This window comes from Microcebus murinus, chromosome 1, assembly GCF_040939455.1.
Source record: "Microcebus murinus isolate Inina chromosome 1, M.murinus_Inina_mat1.0, whole genome shotgun sequence".
Lineage (NCBI taxonomy): Eukaryota > Metazoa > Chordata > Mammalia > Primates > Cheirogaleidae > Microcebus > Microcebus murinus.
In genome coordinates this window covers 115,140,493-115,164,067 of record NC_134104.1, presented here as the reverse complement: position 1 = coordinate 115,164,067, position 23,575 = coordinate 115,140,493, and the positions used below count along the sequence as shown (strand labels likewise).

At 37.0% G+C, this 23,575-nt stretch overlaps 2 protein-coding genes across 2 annotated transcripts in view; one reads left to right on the top strand and one right to left on the bottom strand.

The window, feature by feature from the left end:
- Positions 1-23,575, bottom strand: part of TFDP2 (transcription factor Dp-2) — a 57,566-nt gene that overhangs the window by 16,661 nt on the left and 17,330 nt on the right. Inside the window, 2 exon segments of the mRNA XM_076004973.1 lie at positions 2,398-2,544; positions 8,156-8,318. Coding sequence (XP_075861088.1) covers positions 2,398-2,544; positions 8,156-8,318 — 310 coding nt within the window.
- Positions 17,939-18,358, top strand: LOC105870055 (calmodulin-like). The gene has a single exon (XM_012762363.3). The coding sequence runs from the start codon at positions 17,939-17,941 to the stop codon at positions 18,356-18,358; it is 420 nt and encodes a 139-aa protein (XP_012617817.1).

The following is a 23,575-nucleotide window of genomic DNA, read 5'->3' as shown; positions in this document are numbered from 1 at the left end:
ACACCACTGCACTCGGACCAACCCTAATCCACTTTTTGTTTCTGCTTTTCTCAGCCCTTTTCTGCCCATAAAGCCAACCTCTGCCCAGCTCACAGGAACACAGATTCTATTTATTACAATGAGGTGTTGCTCAATTCTAGAATCACAGTTACATTTGTTGTAATTTTGTCTTTTGAAATATCAAATAAGATATTCCTTATTTACTCCAACAGATTATTTCTTATTTGCTTCCCATCTGCTCCAGGCTGCACTAGGAGTTTCCATTCTTGGTTCCTCTAACCACTGTTGGCACTTTAGTCCTAAGTTACTTAAATTTCATTGTAAAATCTGTGTGGCTTTCTATTTATATGATTGAAAAGACTGTAACAGTTTCTCCTGTCTCTGAAGCTCTGACATGCCAAGCCCCTACCTGCCTGTCACACCCCACATCCACCCAGGTGAAGTTGCACTGATTCTACCTCTAGAACACCTCTCCAATTTCACCGTCACCACCTTAACTCAGACCGTCTCCAATCCTCCTCCCTCCATCCCATTTCCTTCCCCATCTACCTGTTGCTATGACTCCCAACTGAATGATCCTTTAAAACACATCAATAACACTCCTCTTTATAATTTATCGATAGCTTCCCACTGCTTAGAACAGGTGTCCTCAAACTACGGCCTGCGGGCCGCATGCAGGCCACCTACCACATTTATCCGGCCCTCTGAGTGTTTTTGCCGCTGCTGCTTGTCCTGCTTAGCAGCCAACTCGTCCCGGGCCCACAATGCGTACTCTCCAACTGTCTGAAGGACAGTGAACTGGCCCCCTGTTTGAAAAGTTTGAGGATCCCTGGTTTACAGGATCAAGTCCCCACTACTTAGCACTCAGAAATCTATGCCCTTTCTCCACGCCTGTACTCTGGCCACAGCCTGCTCCGGGCATGCTTCCTCATGCCTGTGTTGGCCCGTGCAGGGCCTATGCCTGGAAGGCTCTCCCTGCCCTTATCTACTTGGCAAACCCTACTCCCTCCTTCATGACTGAGCTTAGGAATTACTTCTTTGGTAAATCCTGCCCTTATCTCTCTTTGCAGAAAATCTGTACTACCTCTTTCATAGAAGTAATCACATTTTTGGTAACTCTTACATTTTTCCTCTCTCCAGTTAGATAGCTGCTTAGGGTCAGAGATTTGTCTTGTATAACCTATAGTTAAGCATGTGGTAGATGCTAAAGGATTTTTGCTTAATGAATCTTTGGTATCAGCTTAGTTAGCTTAGTATTACTGGGCATTAAAATGATGTTCAAATTCCACTTTATTAGAAGGAAGAAAAATGAGAAAAGGAGGATATTTCCATTCTAGCATTTGAGTAACATTATTCTACAACTTCTGATGAATATCTGATTTCTCTCCCCATCTGCAAATATAATAATACTAAATCAGGTGTCCTCAAACTACAGCCCACGGGCCACATGTGGGTGTTTTTTGCCCATTTATTTTTTTACTTCAAAATAAGATATGTGCAGTATGCATAGGAATTTGTTCATAGTTTTTTGAACTATAGTCTGGCCCTCCAATGGTCTGAGGGACAGTGAACTGGTCCCCTGTTTAAAAAGTTCGAGGACTCCTATACTAAATAATTTCTGATTTGCTGGGGGCAAAAAAGGGACCAAGAAAAACATGAAATCAACCTTAATTATCTCCAAAAACCATATTTAACATCTGTTTACTCCATGTATAGCCATGCTAGTAAAATTATGTCAAATCAATTGAGAAAGTATGTTAGGGAACATGCTTGTCTAGGGAGGATTTTCTTTAATATTGAAAGTTCACAGAATTAAAAATGCTTTTGTACACATCATCCCAAAATTCATGTAAGATGAACCTTCTATCCATTATGATAGACATGAATTAAATCCATTCTGTTGCTACTGATTCTAAAGGCAAATGTAAAAATTTGACGGTCACAGCTATATTTAGAATATTGTGTCTGTAACCAACACAGGAAATAAACAGCCAGCTTGATCCTTCTTTTTTGGGGATCCATATAGCAAGCATTTCATCAAAAAAGATATCATTTCTATTACATGATTCACTAAAAATTTATTAGTAGAGGGCTCAGAATTAAATTATTAATAGAATAAAATAAAGATCTTCTCTAAGAAACAATAAAATTAAATCAAGTCATTTAACTTTTATGTCCCTCAGTTTCATCATGTACAAAATAAACATTAGACTGTATGTCTAAAGGTCCTTTCAATTCTAAACTTCTACATTTAACAGACATAATGGTCTATTAAAAAAATGACATAGTGTACACAGTTGGAAATATTTTAGTATTACATCATTATATTTTTAAATTAAAATGCCTCTGATGTAAAATAATGCCAATGACTATCCATAAACAGATTTTCTCATTTACCTCCAGGTTTTGACATTCCTGAGCAGAGTTGGTAGGTAGGCCAATCCACTTGATTTCTTTTTTTTCCTTTGAAATTATGTTCATTGCCATTAGCACATTTAAAGCATCATAAACTCTTCGCCTAATGTTCTTCTGATCATAAGCCTGCTGAAAAATATTTTTATTGAGTGATAAATTTTAAGAGTTAAGATACAGTCACATGATATTAATATATTAAATTACTATTATTTTATCTCAAAATGCTGCAAGAATTCTATATCCAATAAAAATCCTTTAAAATTAATGATTAAATAAAGATACTTTCAAACAATATAAACTATAAAATAATTTTAAAAATAAATATTATGTTACCAGCAGATCTACATGAAAACATATTAAATTTCTTCAGGTAGGAGAAAGATCTAAGAAGGGAACTTGGGGATATAGGAGAGAACAAAGACCAACTCAAAAAGTAAATATGTGGGTAAATCTCAACACTCACTGTATAAAATAATAAAGCCTTATGGAATCTACAATATATACAGAATATATTTGACAACAAATAGTGTATGTATATCAGAAAGGGGTAGTACAGGTAATGTGCTCTAAGGCCTTGCACTGTTTGGTGTTTGGGAAGATTCTGGACTTTTAAAAAAATCAAGGATATATTTTTAAGTTCTAGGCAAAACTGCTCCTCAAAATGTGTTCCATGGGCCAGTGCTGATTTGCAAACTGTTTCCAGTCTACCAGGAGAACAAGGACTTACACCAAAATGTAAACACACATATCACTAGGCACACCGGCACAGCTGACCTTTTCTTTTCTTTCTTCTGACAGCAAGATTTTCTCGATGAAGGAAATAGTGTTGACTTACATTGTGCAGCAAGGTCCTTACCAAATGCCAAGATTATTAATAAAGGACAGTGCAGAACACTGAATCCATCTAAATATAAAGCTAAATCTACAAGTAGTGGATAACACAACTCACCTGCCAAATCAACTAGCCCTAAAAATAAAAAATAAAAAACCTAAATCTAAATAAATGGGGGATCTAAGCTAACTGAATATAAATATTAGAATTCTTGACACTGTAGAAATGATGATAATATAACAACAAAATCAGGGGGTAATACAGTAGGTATGCTGACTTCCTCCTTTTAATATTGGAAAGGCTATGGATACTGCTCAGCACACATGAACTAAGAAATGACAGAGGTTTCAGTACAATATATTTAAAGTCATAAAATACTGTAACAGTATTATTCTTTTAATAACCACTAATACATTTCATCTGATTCCTGTGGTGGAGGAGAAAGATGGGAGATGGGAATAAATATAAGCACATTAATTGTTTTTCCCTTCATAATCACCAGATACAGTCTACAGGTGATAACTCAAAGTATTAAGTATGTCACTTACACTTATAAAGATAACCAGCTTAAAGAACTGTAGACTACAACCCTTCTAGATTACCAGAAAAGTAACGCAATAGTGAACAAACAGAAAAACATCCAATGTTTGTTTATATCCTCAGGGAGTAACGGGGGATTAGTGAAAATGTATGTCAGATGTTGAAAAGTGCTAAAGAGAGATGCCTCATCGTGGTGTGAGTTATGATCAGGAGGCAGGGAGAGAGAAGCCATATGAATATCTAGCAAAGAGTGTTCTAGGCAAAGGAAACAGCAAGTGCAATGGCCTGATCAAGGATATATCTGGTATATTTACAAAAAGTGTGGCTCAAAGGTAGTGAAGGAAGGAGAGCACAGAAGATGAGATCGGTGCAGTAACAGTGAGCAAGATCACAGAGGGGCTTGTAGATCACTGTGACAACTGTGGCTTTCATTCAAAATCAGACTGCTATATACTTTATTTTCAAGTGCCCAGAACACTTTCTTTTAACAAAAACAAAACAATCAAAAAAACACCATATTATAATGGCTCACAAGAAAAATCTCAATGCAATTTAAAAAAACCACAGAAGTAGTTCAACTCATATTCTTTTATTCTCTGGTAACAGGTAATAAAAGTAAAAATTTATAGCAATAAGCAAAAATCCCTATCACCTGGAACTATAAGAACTCCTTCTGGCCAAGTGCAGTGGCTCACCCCTGTGATACTAGCACTCTGGGACGCTGAGGCAGGAGGACCACTTGAGGCCAGGAGTTTGAGGTTGCAGTGAGCTATGATGACACCATAGCACTCTAGCGTGGGTCACAAAGTGAGACTGTCTCAAAAAAAAAAACACCCTTCTTTCTAATGCAATTCTTAGGTCAAAAAACAAATTAAAACCAAAGTTATCTCAAAATAGGTCATCTCAAAATAAAATCTTTATCATTCTAAAATTTAAAATAGAATATCTAGGCCGGACGCAGCTTATGCCTGTAATCCTAGCACTCTGGGAGGCTGAGGCCGTGGATCGCTCAAGGTCAGAAGTTCAAGACCAGCCTGAGCAAGAGCGAGACTCCATCTCTACTAAAAATAGAAAGAAATTAATTGGCCAACTAAAAATATATAGAAAAGGCCGGGCGCAGTGGCTCACGCCTGTAATCCTAGCTCTCTGGGAGGCCGAGATGGGCGGATTGCTCAAGGTCAGGAGTTCGAAACCAGCCTGAGCAAGAGCAAGACCTCATCTCTACTATAAATAGAAAGAAATTAATTGGCCAACTAATATATATATAGAAAAAAAATTAGCCGGGCATGGTGGCGCATGCCTGTAGTCCCAGCTACTCGGGAGGCTGAGGCAGGAGGATCGCTTGAGCCCAGGAGTTTGAGGTTGCTGTGAGCTAGGCTGACGCCACGGCACTCTAGCCTGGGCAACAAGTGAGACTCTGTCTCAAAAAAAAAAAAAAAAAAATATATAGAAAAAATTAGCCGGGCATGGTGGCGCATGCCTGTAGTCCCAGCTACTCGGGAGGCTGAGGCAGAAGGATTGCTCCAGCCCAGGAGTTTGAGGTTGCTGTGAGCTAGGCTGACGCCACGGCACTCACTCTAGCCTGGACAACAAAGCGAGACTCTGTCTCAAAAAAAAAAAAAAAAAAGTAACTTCAGGAAAAGGAAGAGAATATTAAATAAAGATTAAAAACAGAACCTAACTGCAAAACAGAAGGTTTTTACAAACAAAATCAAGACATTGTTCTTTGGGAAATATAATTCCAAATAATTTTAAGAACATGGATGAAATGGAGGATTTTCTAAGAAAACATAAAATATCAGCCTGACCTTAAGGGAGACAGAAATTCAAAACAGACTAATTACCAAAGATGGAATGGAGAAAGCTATCTAAAATCTACCACCACCACCCACATCACCCACCAAATCACCAGGCCTAGGTGATTTCACAGGTGATTTCTACAAAGTTTCAGGGACTAGAACTAGACACCCAATGTTATTACACCTGTAATGGAGTAAAGAGAACGAAAAAAAATGCCTCTAAATTCATTTTACAAAGCCAACATAATACTACTAATCAAAATTCTAAATGTTCAGGAAAAGATCCAGAATTTGATGAAATTTAACATCTACTCCTGATTTTTAAATTAAAAAAAAGAAGAAAGAAAAGCTCATTTTAAAAAAAAAACAGGCTATGGTTAGGTCATCTCAAAATAAAATCTTTATCATCATTAAGTTTGAAATACTATAAATCTTTCCATTAAAGTTCAGAATTAAAGATCCCAAATGACCAGATTACTACTATTACTTAATATTTTGTGGAGTACACAGAATAAGATTACATTTAGATGAAATGTAAACTGATCTTTAATGTTAAAATAAATCAAATCAGTAGTTGCTTGGGGATGGAGGCAGAGGGAGGGATGGACTACAAGGGACAAGAAGAACCTTTTAGGGGTGATAGAAAAGTTCTGTATCTTGATTGTGGTAGTGACTTCATAGTTGAAGACAACTATCAAAACTCATTGAATTTACCTGAATACATCTATTTGTATGCAAACTATTCAATAAATAAAGAAAAAAATAAGACGTATATGTTTCCTTCCTTGTATGTAATTTTAACTCAATCGAAAGAAAAAAGAGGACGACTTTCTCTGTACTAAAATAGAACAATCTTCAAGATATATTAAGAAAATAAAATTAAGAATGCAGCATGTAAAATACAATCACTTTTGTGTTTAAAATAAAAAGGAGGCTGGGCAGTGGCTCCTCACATCTGCAATCCTAGCACTTTGGGAGGCTGAGGCAGGAGGACTGCTTGAGGCCAGGAGTTTAAGACTAGCCTGGGCAACTTAGCAAGATCCTATCTCTACAAAAAAATAAGAAAAATTGTGGTGTTGCATGTCTATAGTCCCAGCTACTCAGGAGGCTGAGGCAGGAGGATCGCTTGAGCCCCAGAAGTTGGAGGCTGCAATGAGCTATGATGATGCCACTGCACACTAGCTCAGCCAACAGAGCGAGATGCTATTCAAAATATTTTTGAGCCAGCATCTTGCTTGTTGCCTGGGCTGCTCTCGAACTACTGTGCTCAAGCAATCTTCCCACCTAAGCTTCCAGAATAGATGGGATTACAGACGCATACCACTGTGCCTGACTCAGAAATAAATTTTATTATGGTATGCATAATTTTTGGAATGATATGCAAGAAACTAGTAACAGAAAATATTACTTTTGGGGAATCAGACTGGGGTCTGTGGTAGAAGGGAGTTTTTCTTTATTATATACTCTTGTGGACAACTCCATATTTTTTTTTTTTTTTTTTTTTGTGAGACAGAGTCTCGCTTTGTTGCCCAGGCTAGAGTGAGTGCCATGGCGTCAGCCTAGCTCACAGCAACCTCAATCTCCTGGGCTCAAGCAATCCTGCTGCCTCAGCCTCCCAAGTAGCTGGGACTACAGGCATGCACCACCATGCCCGGCTAATTTTTTCTATATATATTAGTTGGCCAATTCATTTCTTTCTATTTATAGGAGAGACAGGGGTCTTGCTCTTGCTCAGGCTGGTTTTGAACTCCTGACCTCAAGCAATCCATCCGCCTTGGCCTCCAAGAGTGCTAGGATTACAGGCGTGAGCCACTGCGCCCGGCCTGACAACTGCATTTTTAATAAACATGTTCATATATTATTTTTCCAATTAAAAATAAAATAAAATTTTCTTGTTGACTTAGATATTAAAGAAACACTGAGATTCAGAAACATATAAAAAGTCACCAACTACGGCCGGGCGCGGTGGCTCACGCCTGTAATCCTAGCACTTTGGGAGGCCGAGGCGGGCGGATTGCTCGAGGTCAGGAGTTCGAAACCAGCCTGAGCAAGACCCCGTCTCTACCAAAAATAGAAAGAAATTAATTGACCAACTAAAAATATATATACAAAAAAAAAAATTAGCCGGGCATGGTGGCGCATGCCTGTAGTCCCAGCTACTCGGGAGGCTGAGGCAGAAGGATCGCTGAGCCCCGGAGATTGAGGTTGCTGTGAGCCAGGCTGACGCCACGGCACTCACTCTAGCCTGGGCAACAAAGTGAGACTCTGTCTCAAAAAAAAAAAAAAAAAAAAAAGTCATCAACTATAAAAAATATATAAAAAAGAAACATGTTCAATAACCCCAAAATTACATTTAAAAACTATTCTTTGTTTAAATAAATAAAAGAATTATCTCTAAAATAAAAACCAATAACAAAAAATCCCCCAAAATACAATACAAAATCCTCAGGTAAAGGAGTTGAGGATACCTCAGCTTATCTGATTCCTCAAATCTATGACACAGATAACCCAAAGAGACAGACTGTAGCATCACTCATCACAATCAATGTCAGGTTCATGATCTACCTACCGAATCAGCAGCCAAATGATTATTTGAATTGGTGAATTCTGATACCAGCTCATCAGCTACTTCATTATATGATGTTGTACCTTTTCGCTGAACTTTCTCACACACTTTCATTGAAAAATGTCTCAAACCTTTTCCATTTTTATCTCCTTTTTTGCTTCGTTTACTAGAAGAGAAAAAAAAATTATACTCCATTATACTTATTAGCGACTACCTTTTAAATCTCTATAATAAGATAGTAACTTAAGTTTTGCTTTGAGTAGCAAAAACTTAAATTGAATTGAGATGAGAAAAATGCTTTTATTTTTTTTTTTTTATTTTTTTTAAATTTTTAACACCGAGCAGACACATGCAAGAAAAATGCTTTTAAACTTAACCTTTGCCTTAAGAGCTTAATAAATTATGAAATTAGAGTGCTTTTCCATGCATATCATTTATTCAACAAGTATTTACTGAGCAGTTATTAGGCTGTGCCAGATATTGTTATAGACACTGGGAATAATCAGTGAAAAAAGGCAGCAACCCTGCCCTTATAGAGCTTATGTACTAGGCAATAGTCATCTTTTTGTAGTCTATGTATATTATAGTTTTTTTCCTGAAATTAAAAGTCAATCATGGCTGGGCACGGTGGCTCACGCCTGTAATCCTAGCACTCTGGGAGGCTGAGGCGGGCGGATTGCTCGAGGTCAGGAGTTCCAGACCACCCTGCGCAAGAGTGAGACCCCATCTCTACTATAAATAGAAATAAATTAATTGGCCAACTAATATATATATAGAAAAAATTAGCCGGGCATGGTGGCACATGTAATCCCAGCTACTTGGGAGGCTGAGGTAGTAGGATTGCTTGAGCCCAGGAGATTGAGGTTGCTGTGAGCTAGGCTGACGCCATGGCACTCACTCTAGCCTGGGCAACAAAGCAAGACTCTGTCTCAAAAAAAAAAAAGTCAGTCATGCACCACATAATGATACTACAGTCAATGACAGGCAGCACATACAACAATGGTCCTGTAAGATTATAATGGACCTGAAAAATTCTTATCACTTAGTGATGTCATAGCCATCAAAGCATCATAGCACAACACATTACTCCTATGTTTCTGGTGATGCTACTATAAACAAACCTACTGCACTGCCAGCCATATAAAAATCTAGTATTAATACATATAATTATGTACAGCACATATTGCTTGATAATGATAATGACTATGTTAACTGGTTTCTGTACGTACTGTGTTATACTTTTTAACATTATTTTAGAGTGTATTCCTTCCTCTTAGAAAAGAAAAGTTAACAGTATAACAGCCTCAGGCAGGTCTTTCAGGAGGCATTCCAGAAGAAGGCATTGTTATCATAGGAGACGACAGCTCTGCATGTTATTGCCCCTGAAGATCTTCCAGTGGGACAAGATGTGGAAGAGGAAGATGATGATATTGATGATCCTGACCCTGGGTAGGGCTACGCTGATGTTTGTATTTGAGTCTGAGTTTTTTTTTGTTTTTGTTTTTTTTTTTTTTGAGACAGAGTCTCGCTTTGTTGTCCAGGCTAGAGTGAGTGCCATGGCGTCAGCCTAGCTCACAGCAACCTCAAACTCCCGGGCTCAAGCAATCCTGCTGCCTCAGCCTCCCGAGTAGCTGGGACTACAGGCACGAGCCACCATGCCCGGCTGATTTTTTTTTATATTATATATTAGTTGGCCAATTAATTTCTTTCTATTTTTATGGTAGAGATGGGGTCTCGCTCAGGCTGGTTTTGAACTCCTGACCTTGAGCAATCCGCCCGCCTCGGCCTCCCAGAGTGCTAGGATTACAAGCGTGAGCCACCGCGCCCAGCCTTGAGTCTGAGTTTTTAACAAAAAAAATTTAAAAATTAAAATATTTTTAAAAAAAGAAAAAAGTGTATAGAATAAGGATATAAAGAAAATATTTTTGTACAACTGTAAAACGTGGTCTTTTTAATTTTTTAATTTTTATTTTTAATTATTATGGGTAGTTAATAGTTATATATTTTTTCTTTTTATTATTACTTCAATAGATTTAGGTGAGGAATAAAAGTGTTTTTTTGTCACAATGATGAGCTGTATAGTGGTGTTTAGTGTGCCTGTCACCAGAATAGTGCACGCTGTACCCAACAGGTAATTTTTGATCCCTCACCCCCCCCACACCCAATAGTTTTACACATTTATGGGGGACATGTGATGTTTTGATATCCCCATCAAAACATGTATGATCAAATATGTAACTGGCATCACCTCAAGCCTTTATAATTTCTTTGTGTTAGGAACAATCCAATTCCCCCTTTTTGACTATTTTAGAACATAAAGTATTTAAAGGCGTATTGAGAATAAAAGAATGAAAATTAAATTAAAAAAAGAAAAAACAAAAATACAGTAAATTGCTGCTAACTATACCACCCTATTGTGCTACCAAATACTAGATCTTAATTCATTCGAACTGTATTTTTGTATTCATTAATGTGTTTGTGCTTTAACTGTTATTACAAAAGTAAAACAAGCTAAGGTTTACAGCAAGCTAAGGTTAATTTATTATTGAAGAAAGATAAATTCTAAAAGTAAATTTCGTTAGCCTAAGTATAGTGTTTATAGTCTACAGTAGTGTACGGTAATGTCCTAGGCCTTCGCATTCACTCCTTACTCGCTCACTGACTCACCCAGAGCAATTTCCATTCCTGCAAACTCCATTCATGGTAAGTACCCTGTATAGGCATACCACTTCTTATCATTTACACTGTATTTCACTATAACTTTTCTATGCTTAGATATGTTTAGATACACAGATACTTACTATGTTATAATTGTCTGCAGCACGCAGTACGGTAATATGCTGCACAGGTTTGTAGCCTAGGAGCAAAAGGCTATACCACATAGCCTAGGTGTGTACTAGCCTATCTATCTAGGTTTCTGTAAGTACACCTGATGATGTTTGCACAGTGACAAAACCGCCTAATGACACATTTCTCAGAATGTATCCCTGTCATTAAGTGAAGCATGACTGTGATTATGTTTACTGATAAATTATTTACATATTCTGTGTTATAAGACATAGACACTAAACACGTACTTTTCTAAAGAATGAGATGAGAAAAGGATACATATCTACTTTTGCCACTGTTATATTCCCAAAGAATCATCTGTGCACCCCCTTTGGCATAGGAACACCTTACTTCACAGACTATTATTGAAATGCTGTGAAACCAATAAATGGTTTTAAGTGGGGGAGATTTTGAGTTAGGCAGAGATTCTCGCTGCAAAGTAGAAGACTTCAGAATTGGAATTAAAAGGAAAAGTGGAATTTATAGGGGGCAAAAGCAGAGAAAGAAAGACCAACTGAGAAGCTATTGCAACAGCCCAGGCAAGAGGTAATGAGTCCCTAATCTGGGGGAGTGGTAGCATAGGAGAAGAGATGGTTTTGAAAAAATTTAAAGCATAAAAATCAATAGAACTAAGTGACCGATGTGGAGGGTGAGGAAGAGGAAAATAGTAGAATGATCCCTGGAAAGAAGGATCATTTACTAAGATCAAGGAGATGAATAAATTTATGAGTTCCATTTTAAACCTCTTCATCTACACTATCCAATGCCCTAGGCATAACCCACACGTGATTACTGAACACTCAAAATGTAGTTAAGTCTAAATTGATATATAAGTTTAAAATACACATTGAATTTCAAAGACTTAATACAAGGAATGAATACAAAATATCTATTGGTAATTTTTACATTAATTATATTACATTGAAATATAGTATTTTGGATATACTGGATTAAATAAAAGATAAAATTAATTTCAAGTGTTTCTTTCACTTTTTAAATTGGCTTTTTGAAAATTAAAAATTACATGTGGCTTGCATTGAATTTCTATTTGGCCTAAATGATGTGAATGGGGCTTTATATTTATGCTAAGAATTTGATAATGGCTTAAAGTAAATACATTTCTCAACTCAATGGTTATATACTTTCTAAAAGCTAGGAGTAAAGCAGAGTTGCTGTTTTTCATCCAATTCTAGGTCTGTTTTTAAAAGGCAGCAATAAGATAGGGTAGTTTTAGGCAATCGCTTGGCTAATCTGCCCTCTGTAGTCATACATGGATAATAACAAAGCGAGACTCTGTCTCAAAAAAATAAAAATAAAAAATAAAAACAAATAAAAATAAAGAAACTAAACATAATCCTTAAGTAGAAACAACTAGACCAGGGCTGGGGAACCTGCGGCCTTAAGGCCACATGTGGTCCTCTAGGTCCTTAAGTGTGACTTTTTGACTGAATCCAAATTTTACAGAACAAATCCTTTTATTTTTACTAATACATTTTTGTTCGTCTTTTATATTTTAATTTTATTTTTAAAATAAACATATGTAAAATACCAAAGAATAAAATAAGTTTCAACAAAATGACCGGCACAATTAGAACATTAGTAAGCCAGAGGGCTAATTTGACAGCTGCTATGCTCATGATTTACTTCCAACTTCCCTCATCTGACTGGCGCCACTATAAGAGGCTGGCTGGCGAGAGTTTAGGGGGATCAAGTACACCAGTCTGTTATCAACTTTTGACAACGGTACAAATTGTGAATAGTTGCACAGCTTGACAGTATTTTTTTAATTCTGTCTACTTAACAGCCCATCATGTCAAAGAAGACCAAGAGAACGATGAAGGAAGAAAACGGATTTTTTAATGAGGATTGGGAACTGCAACATTATCTTGTTTCTGTTAAAAATAAGATGATTTGCTTGCTCTGTGATACTACAGTATCAGCATTAAAGGAACTCAATGCTCATTAGTATTACAACACTCATAAGGACCACAAATATATTAACCCTTTGCACTCGGATGTCGAGTGCGACTCAACACGGTTAGCATCGGTAGCAGCTCGTATGTCGAGCCACACTCGACACGTAGTTTCACCATGGGGAGAAGAGAGATTTTTGTCTGTTTTTCCAGTATCTTTTCTTGTTTTCATTAGCATGAAAGGACAAGTAAAATGTAAATGCTGAGATGGTACACTAACTTCCAGGGGTAGATTCTTATCCACTAACTTAGAGCAACGTTTAGATGGAAAGCTCCATATAATCACACCTCCCCCTAACAAAAAAAACAAAGATTGTGTTGTTTGTTCTAACAGAAAAATCAAAGGAGGAAGAAGAGAGACAATTTATATTTTCAAAACATGTGCATGTAAACCAGGTCTTCATGTGGGTTAATGTTCCAAAAAGTATCACACCATGAAAAATTATAGAGATTAAAATTACTCTTTGAATGTATCAATAATTTGAAATATAAAAAAATCCAAATAAATAAGTTTGCATGAGAAGAAATTTCTATTTTTTATTCTACCGCTGTGCTTTGTAAAATCTGGGGTATTTAAAAAATTAAATCCCGAGTAGAATAAAGGAATCAAGAAAAAAGCAAGTGAGTGCAAAGGGTTAGAGGGAGAGGCATGAAAGGTAGTATTGCAAAAATTGAAAGGTAAAAAGCAAAACCAAAGACAATTCTTTCAAGCAGCAATATGACTGGGAAATAATGCTACTGAAGCAACTTATAAAGTAGCCTATATACTTGGGGAAGCCCTTCAGTGATGCAGAAATTGTGAAAGAATGCATTGTCAAAGTGGTAGCATGCTTAGACCCCAATAATGTTTCAAAGTATAAACAACAGCCTCTTTCAAGGAGACTCATAACTGATTGGCAGCATGAATTAGCCTTCAACTTAACAGAACAACTTCATGTAATACTTCAAAAGGAAAATATATATTATTCAATCTCTTTGATGAATCAATTGATATTATTGATCCAGCACTTTTAAAACTGCATTTGGGTCATAACAGGAGATTTTCTTTGCTACAAAGAGTTACTCACTTTGGGTACTCATGCAAACAGAACACAGGGAATAGATTATCTTTGACAACTTTCAAGATAAATGTCCTAAAGTTGGACTGAATTTGGTAAATGTAGTGAGTGTATGTACAGACAGTGTACCTTCCATGACAGGAAAACAGGAAGAGTTTATTGCACAGATTAAAAAAAAAAGTATTAACAGATCCAGATGCTCTCATTTCTTTTCATTCTATTTCATATTAGCAAAATCTCTGTACTAAAGCTGCTATTTTAAGTGACACTTTGCAACAAGTTGTAAGTACTGTTAACTATGTTCACTCAATTGCAACACCACATTGTCAGTTTTGTAACATGTTAAAGTCAAAGGATGAGGTATTCAGTGTGGATATGAATTTGCCATAACATTCTAAAGTGTGTTGGCTAACACAGGGATGGTGTTAGCCAAAATTTTATCTCTGTGAGAACAGATAGTTAAATTTTATGAAGAACAGAATCAGCAATGTGAATTATTTTGGAAGATTTCTATAGGAATGTAGCATTTCTGTGTGATATCATGTCAAATCAAAATGATTTAAATATTTCTTTGTAGGGTAAAACTAGGTGTACAAATGAGATGTGGCAAAAAAAACCCAAGGATTTCGGAAAAAAACTACCCTTTTTTCAAAACACTTCTTCAAAAGGAAATTTAGGATGAACATTTTCCCCAATTAACAAAAGTTATTGATGAGCAGGAAGATATATATGTGAATCATTTGAGAATACACGTAGACCTATTAATTGGAGAATATGATGAAAGGTTCACTGACTTTGAGAATCATGACATCACACTCAAATTAGCACTTCAGCCTCATCTCATTGATATCACAAAGGCACCCAAAGAACTACAGATAAAATTGAGTTCTCAGTATAGGACATTCTCAAGTCACTGTTTAATACTAAGAAAGTACCAATTGACATATGGAAAAATGCAATATGCCCTAAACATGCTTTCTTGTTTTTCAACCACTTATTGCTGCAAATCTATTACATTCTCCTACCTAACCCAAATCAAGATATCCTTAAGGTCACAAATGACTGATAACCCATCTAGAGGATCAACTGAAACTGTGGGTCTTCATGCTGCAACCAAATACTCAAATGCTTTCCAACAAAAAACAGACACAACAAAGTCATTAAAAAGTTAGTCAACTTTAAAATTAACAAATAGTTTTCATTTTTTGAAATTAAGTACATAGTATTTAGATTTTTTTTTTTTTTTTTGAAACAGAGTCTCACTCTGTTTCCCGGGCAAGAGTGCTGTGGCATCAGCCTAGCTCACAGCAACCTCAAACTTCTGGGCTCAAGCGATCCTCCTGCTTCAGCCTCCCGAGTAGCTGGGACTACAGGCATGTGCCACCATACTCGGCTAATTTTTTCTAGATATTTTTAGTTGGCCAATTAATTTCTATTTATGGTAGAGATGGGGTCTTGCTCTTGCTCAGGCTGGTTTTGAACTCCTGACCTTGAGTGATCGCCCGCCTCGGCCCCCCAGAGTGCTAGGATTATAGGCGTGAGCCACCATGCCTGGCCAGGTGGCTATAGTACTCTTGAAACAAATATGCAAGCCTACACATTAGAGTTTCATAAAATTAGTTCAGTGTATGAACTGATAATAAACTTGAAGAAAATTTGGTTAAATATCAACATTGGTAAACTATTTGTGAGCTATATATTTTGAGTAGTTTACTTCATTTAACTCTGATCCACAGTTATTCATCTGAAAAATGGGGATATAAAAATACCCATCTCACACGTTGTTGTGAGGATTAAATGATAGAGCATGCATTAAACATATAGTACATATGGGTGATTTTATCTCCTTCATGAACTGCCTGAATTTTCATAAACAATACAAAACTAAATAGCAATACTCAACAATAGCTGAATCAAGAAATTAAGCTTGTTCTTGGGAAGGCAAAACTCAATCAATATCTACATTAAAAGTCAACAAAAGAGGCTAGAATAGTCAACATCTGTGATACACAGATGGTCCTGAAATGAATCCAGTAAGCCACTTTTTGAAGGTTAAGCAAACAATGCCTCTAGTAAAAGAACATTAAAAGGCAAAGGATATATAAAGAATTACAACTCAACAACAAAAACAACCCAATTCAAAACCGGGCAAAAGACTTGAATAGTCATTTCTCCAATGAAAACATACAAATGGCCAATAAGCACATGAAAAGATGCTAAACATTGCTAATCATTAGGGAAATGTTAATCAAAACCAGAATAAGATGCTACTTTATATCCATTAGGGATGGCTATTACCAAAAAACAGAAAACAAGAAGTGTTGGTGAGGATGTGGAGAAATTACAACCATTGTGCATTGATGGGAATATAAAACGGTGTAGGCACTGTGAAAAATAGTATGGCAGTTCCCCAACAAATTAAATATAGAATTACCATACGACCCAGCAATTCCACTTTTGGCTATATATACAAAAGAATTAAAAGCAGGAACTCAAACAGATATTTGTACACCATGTTCACAGCAGCATTATTCAAAATAGTTAAAATGTGGAAGCAACTCAAATGTCCATCAATGGATGATGAATAAATAAAATGCGTTATATAATAGGATATTACTTAGCCTTAAAAAAGAATGAAATTCTGATACATGCTACACCACAGGTAAACTCTGAAGATATGAGAAATGACATAAGCCAGATACAGAAGGATAAATGTTGTATGATTCCACTTATATGAAGTACCTAGAATAGTCAAATTCACAGTCAGAAAGTAGAACAGTGGTTACTGGGATGGGGGATGGAGGGGAATGGGGAATTGTTGATTAATGGGGACAGAGTTTCAGTATGGGATGATGAAAAAGTTCCAGAAATGGATAGTAGTGATAATTGCACAACGAGTTATTATTTCTCAGTGGTTCTTTTGGCTTTGAACTTACTTATGTTTGTTGTCTTTTATGCTTAAGTTTTGATGGTTTCATGGCTTCATTAGCCAGTATATCTCTGCAAAATAAGATGCTGTGGTTTTAGCATTTCATCATCAATTATGTCTCAAAAAAACCAACTCAATAAGAAGGATCATGTTTCTGAGCAAAACTAATACAAATTCTGTTGTACTTCATTCTTTACAACACTTCCATTGTCACATTTGGTTAACTACTTCTGCTGCCACGTTCAGAAAAAGTATGTCTTATCTTGACAAAAATAGTGCAGGGATGGTTAATTCGCCATTAGAAAATGAGGATTAAAAATAAAATAAAAGGTCGGGTGCAGCAGTGGCTCATGCCTACAATCCTAGCATTCTGGGAGGCCAAGGCAGGAAGATTGTTTGAGTTCAGGAGTTCAAGACCGGCCTGAGGAAAAGCAAGACCCCATCTCTACTAAAAACAGAAATATTAGCTGGGTATGGTGGCATACACCTGTAGTCCCAGCTACTCGGGAGGTCGAGGCAAGATGATCACTGGAGCCCAGGGGTTTGAGGTTGCAGTGAGCTATGATGATGCCACTGCACTCTACCTAGGGCAACACAGCAAGACTCTGTCTCAAACATAAAATAAAATAGAATAAAATAAAGTTTACTTTCTAATTTAGCTATCAATAATAGTTTTAAATAATAAACTTAAAACCAAGCTTGTTCAAAAAATTTAAATTAACTAAAAATGGATCAAAGACTTAAACATAAGAGCTAAAACTATTAAACTCTTAGAAGAAAACAGGTGTAAAACTTCATGACCTTAGATAAGGCAATGATATTTTAGGTATATGATATCAAAAGCATAATGCAAGAAAAAAATAAATTAAACATTATCAAAATTAAAAACTTTTTGTGCCTCAAAGGACACCATCAAGTAGGTGAAAGGGAGTCTGAATGGAGCATGGGAGCTGAGTAGTTGCATGGTTGCATCTTAGAAACCTGTAGCACTTGCAGCATGGCTGACCAACTGGCTGAAGAGCAGACTACAGAATTCAAAGAAGCTTTTTCACTATTTGACAAGGATGGTGATGGAACTATAACAACAAAGGAATTGGGAACTGTAATGAGGTCCCTTGGGCAGAATCCCACAGACGCTGATAATGTCAATGGCACAATTGACTTCCCTGCTTTTCTGACCATGATGGCAAGAAAAATGAAAGACACAGACAGCGAAGAAGAAACTAGAGAAGCATTCCGGGCGTTTGATAAGGATGGCAATGTCCATAATAGTGCAGCAGAGCTTCACCATGTGATGACAAACCTTGGAGAGAAGTTAACAGATGAAGAGGCTGATGAAATGATCAGGGAAGCAGATATTGATGGTGATGGTCAAGTAAACTATGAAGAGTTTGTACAAATGATGACAGCAAAGTGAAGACATTGTACAGAATGTGTTAAATTTCTTATATAAGACTATTTGCTTTTTCTTTGTTTGTAACTTATCTGCAAAAGGTTTCTCCCTATTGTCAAAATATGTATGTATAGTAAACAGGATTTCATTCTTTCCTGTTTTCTTTGTTTATCTTACTGTCATTGTCTTGAAACTTTCTTTTAGAGAATTGATCAAGAAACATGTTGCATGTGGCTTACTCTCGATATATCTAAGCCTTTCTGCAAATCTAAGCTTAGAGGAGTTGGTCAATGAGGGAACATCTGGGTTATGCCTTTTTTTAAAGTAGTTTTCTTTAGGAACTGTCAGCATGTTGTTGAAGTGTGGAGTTGTAACTCTGCATGGACTATGGACAATCAACAACATGTACTTAAAAGTTGCACTACTGCAAAATGGGTGTATTATCCAGGTACTCAACATTATTTTTCTGTACTGTTGGTCTTATACCAGAAATATTTTCTTTTATTGTTACTTGCTTTGTAAACTTTGTTTAGCCACTTAAAGAAAATCTGCTTATGGCATAATTTGCCTCAAATCTATTCCAAGTTATTTACTTGTTTTCCAATAAAAAATTATAATTTACTTCCTCACCCAAAAAATGAAGGTTAAAGGACAAATAGGAGAAAATAGGAGAAAACTTTTGCAAATCATGTATCCAATAAAAATTTATATCTAGAATATATGAAGAACTCTTATAACTCAGTAATAAAAGACAATCCAAGGGATCTGAATAGACATTCTTCAAAAGAAGATATACAAATTGCCAATAAGCACATGCGAAAATGCTCAACATCATTATCCATTAGGGAAATGCAAATCAAAACCACAATGAGATATCATTTTACAACCACAAGGATGGCTATAATAAGACAGATAAGAAGTGTTAGTGAAATGTGGAGAAACTGGAACCCTCATCCACTGCTGGTGGGAATGTAAAATTGTACAGCCACTTTGGAAAACAGTCTGGCAATTACTCCAAAGGCTAAACAAAGAGTATCTACATGACTTTACAATTCTACTGCTAGTACACATCCAAGAGAAATGAAACTTTTTTTTTTTTTTTTTTTTTTTGAGACAGAGTCTCACTTTGTTGTCCAGGCTAGAGTGAGTGCCGTGGCGTCAGCCTAGCTCACAGCAACCTCAAACTCCTGGGCTCAAGCGATCCTCCTGCCTCAGCCTCCCGAGTAGCTGGGACTACAGGCATGCGCCACCATGCCCGGCTAATTTTTTTTTTTTATATATATATATATATCAGTTGGCCAATTAATTTCTTTCTATTTATAGTAGAGACGGGGTCTCGCTCTTGCTCAGGCTGGTTTTGAACTCCTGACCTTGAGCAATCCGCCCGCCTCGGCCTCCCAAGAGCTAGGATTACAGGCGTGAGCCACCACGCCCGGCGAGAAATGAAACTTTACACCCATGCCAAAACTTAACAAATATTCATAGCAGTATCATTTATAATAGGCAAAAAGTAGAAACAACTCAAATGTCCATCAGTTAATGAACAAATAAGTAAAACATGGTATATCCATACAATGGAATATTATTCAAGAATAAAAGGAAATGAATTACTGATACATGCCACAACATGGATGAACCTTAAAAATATGCTAAATGAAAAAATCCAGTCACAAACTACCACATATTGTATATTTCCATTTAAATGAAATATCCAGAATAAGTAAATCTAGAAACAGAAAGTAGATTAGTGGTTGCCTAAGGCTGGGAGGGGTGGAGATGATAGCTAAGGGATGCAGAGTTTCTTTTCAGGGGTGATGAAAATGTTAAATTGATTGTGGTGATGGGTGCACAGTTCTGTGAATACACCTACAGCCACTGCATTGTACAATTTAAATCAATGACCTGTATATATGTGAATTTTATCTCAAAAAAGCTGTTAATAGGTCACAATCTGGGCAACCTGTGGCCTTCTGGATCCTTGAGTGTAGCCTTTTGACTGATTTGTTCTGTAAAGTTTGGATTCTGTTGAGGGACCACACTTGGGGTTCTGAAGGGCCACATGTGGCCCTAAGGCCACTGGTTCCCCACCCTGAGTGAACCTCAATTTCTGTACTTATCGTGGACTGGTAACAAAGAGTTCTGGACCAGCACTAGTGCATTGACCACACTTATGTGTTTCTGCTTAGGATTACTCTCCTTTTGTTTTTCCTTTCTATACAGTTACAATATTAAACTTTTAAAAAAAATTTAAGTGTGTAGGTAAGTTATATTTTTCTCTGTAATTTCATTTACTGGCAATAAAAGAAATATTATAACATATTTTATATTAAAAGGGATACTGGGCCAGGCGTCGTGGCTCACACCTATAATCCTCGCACTCTGGAAGGCTGAGGTGGGAGGATTGCTTGAAGTCTGGAGTTCCAGACCAGCCTGAGCAAGAGAGAGATCCTGTCTCTACCAAAAATAGAAAAAATTAGCCAGGCATGGTGGTATGTGCACCTGTAGTCCCAGCTACTCGGGAAGCTGAGGCAGGAAAATCACATGAGCCCAGGAGTTTGAGGTTGCAGTGAACTAGGCTGATACCACGGCACTGTAGCCCAGGTGACAGAGTGAAACTCTGTCTCTAAAAAACCACAAAAAACAAAAACTAAATTCCCTACCATGATGACAAGGCCGTAGGTGATCTGCCCGTCTGCTCCTTTAGCCTCACCTCATCTCACACTATGCATTTCTCATTACCTCCAGTCCCCAAATACATCACCCTAGTTCCTCACTTAGGAGCTTTGCATTCACCTTTCCCTCTGCCTAGAATCCCTGAGTCCCCCACCTCACCCCTAGCCATTGACATACTCAATTTCTTTGCATTCAAAAGTCACCTCCTTAGAGAGACCAAAGGTAGCAACTATCCTCTAATACTTTCTACAAATCACCCTTCTTATTTTCTTGCATTATATCCACTACAATTTAAAATTATCTATTTGTTTATTGCTCCCTACCACTCAATGCAAGTTCTTTAGGCGCAGAGACTTATCTTTACTATGACCCCCAATGCCTAGAACATACCAATACTTTACAGATATTCAAAATATATTTGTTGAATGAGTAAATGACCTGATAAAACTGAAGCAGTATACAGATTTTTTTTTTTTTTTTGAGACAGAGTCTCACTTTGTTGCCCAGGCTAGAGTGAGTGCCGTGGCGTCAGCCTAGCTCACAGCAACCTCAAACTCCTGGGCTCAAGCGATCCTTCTGCCTCAGCCTCCCAAGTAGCTGGGACTACAGGCATGCGCCACCATGCCCGGCTAATTTTTTCTATATATATTAGTTGGCCAATTAATTTCTTTCTATTTATAGTAGAGACGGGGTCTCGCTCTTGCTCAGGCTGGTTTCGAACTCCTGACCTTGAGCAATCCGCCCACCTCAGCCTCCCAGAGAGCTAGGATTACAGGCGTGAGCCACCGCGCCCGGCTGAGTACACAGATTTTTATATTGATTTTGATTACTATGGCTTATTATATATAAATTATAGTAGTTTCTTAAAAATGATTATTAGTTTATTATATACAAACTGAGTTTTAATATACTCTTTTTTTATTTTTTTTTATTTCGGCATATTATGAGGGTACAAATTTTAAGGTTTCAATAAATGCCCTTCCCCCCCCCGAGTTTTAATATATTCTAACAGAAATAAAAAAGATACTAAGATTAAATGAGCAAAAAGGAAGAATTAAACACCACTGTGCTAAATCTTTAGGACAGGAAAGGAGAGGGATAAAGAAAAACACATATAGCAAACTTTGTGGTTTAATGGGGAGGAGATACATTACAGAAAAATCTTATTAAAAAATAAAAAGAGAAAAATAAAAAGTGCCAGGGGAAAAAAGCCACTGAACCAAATGTAGAAAGGGAAAGTTGAATCAATGGCTATACCAATAAATTTAATCTAGCACTTTTATGTGTGATCTTGTGAAAGAGAGTAAAAAGAATCTTGTTTTTGTATACTGTTCGCAGTACATAGGTGTCACCAAACATAACTGATAAATAGTTCCATTTTTAAGGTCTTAAATGCTGCTAAATCCATCTGTAAGAACTTGTACGATTGCCCTTTCCAAGGATAAACACCAAGAAAGACCAGTCTGAAAGTCAGAAAGAGGACTTTCCATGAGAGAGAAAAGAACATTTCCCCATATATTTCTATGATAGAGCAGTTCCTCAGACGTGATTTTATCTGTTCAAAACAGTTAAGAATCAAGAAGCAAGCAACAAAGCCACCAAGGAACTGAAGTAGCACTAGTAGTGCAAAAAACTACATAGCCTTTACACATAATTCCAGGGTACTCCCTCAGAGCCTATTCATGTTTGTTTTTTTATTTTTATTTTTAATTTTCTAAATTTTTTTAGAGACAAGGCCTCACTCTGTCACCAAGGCAGGAGTGCAGTGGCCTCATCATAGCTCACTGCAGCCTCAAACTCCTGGGCTCAAGTGATCCTTCTGTCTCAGCCTCCCAAGTAGCTGGGACTACAGGTGCACACCACCACACCTGGCTCACTTTCATTTTAGACCGAATTCTAACACATTTGACCATTTAGTTTTTTAGTGTACAGCAAATCAGAGATAGCAAATTAGAAAATACAGAAGATAGAAAATTATAATATATTAAGAACAGATGACCTACAGGAGGAAGGAGACTAAAACACCATAAAAAAGGAGTTAAACAAATCTTAGAATCAAAAATAAGTTTAAAAAGCATACCTGGCAAGGTTTTATTGAAAATACTACAGTAGATCCCCTTATCTGCAGTTTCAATTACCCATTGTTAACTAAAGTCCAAATGTATAAAATAGAAAATTCCAGAACAATTCATAAGTTCTTTGTTGTTGTTAATACACAGGGTCTCGCTCTGTTGCCTAGGCTAGAGTACAGTGGCTCAATCACAGCTCGACCATAGCAGCCTCAAACTCCTCAGCTCAAACAATCCTCCAGCCTCAGCCTTCCAAGTAGCTAGGACCAGAGGCCTATGCCACCATGCCCGGCTGTTTTTTTTTTTAATTTTTTGTAAGGGGTGGTAGTCTTACTATGTTGCCCAGGCTGGTTTTGAACTCTTGGCCTCAAGCCATCCTTCCTGCCTCAGCCTCCTAAGGTGCTGGGATTATAGGCATGAGATATCATGCCTGGCCTCGTAAGTTTTAAATAGCCTTTATTATACCATATTGTTATAATTATTCTATTTTATTCTTAGT

Excerpts from the sequence above, each read along its gene's own strand:
- LOC105870055 (XM_012762363.3), top strand. The coding sequence starts at position 17,939 with ATGGCTGACCAACTGGCTGAAGAGCAGACTACAGAATTCAAAGAAGCT.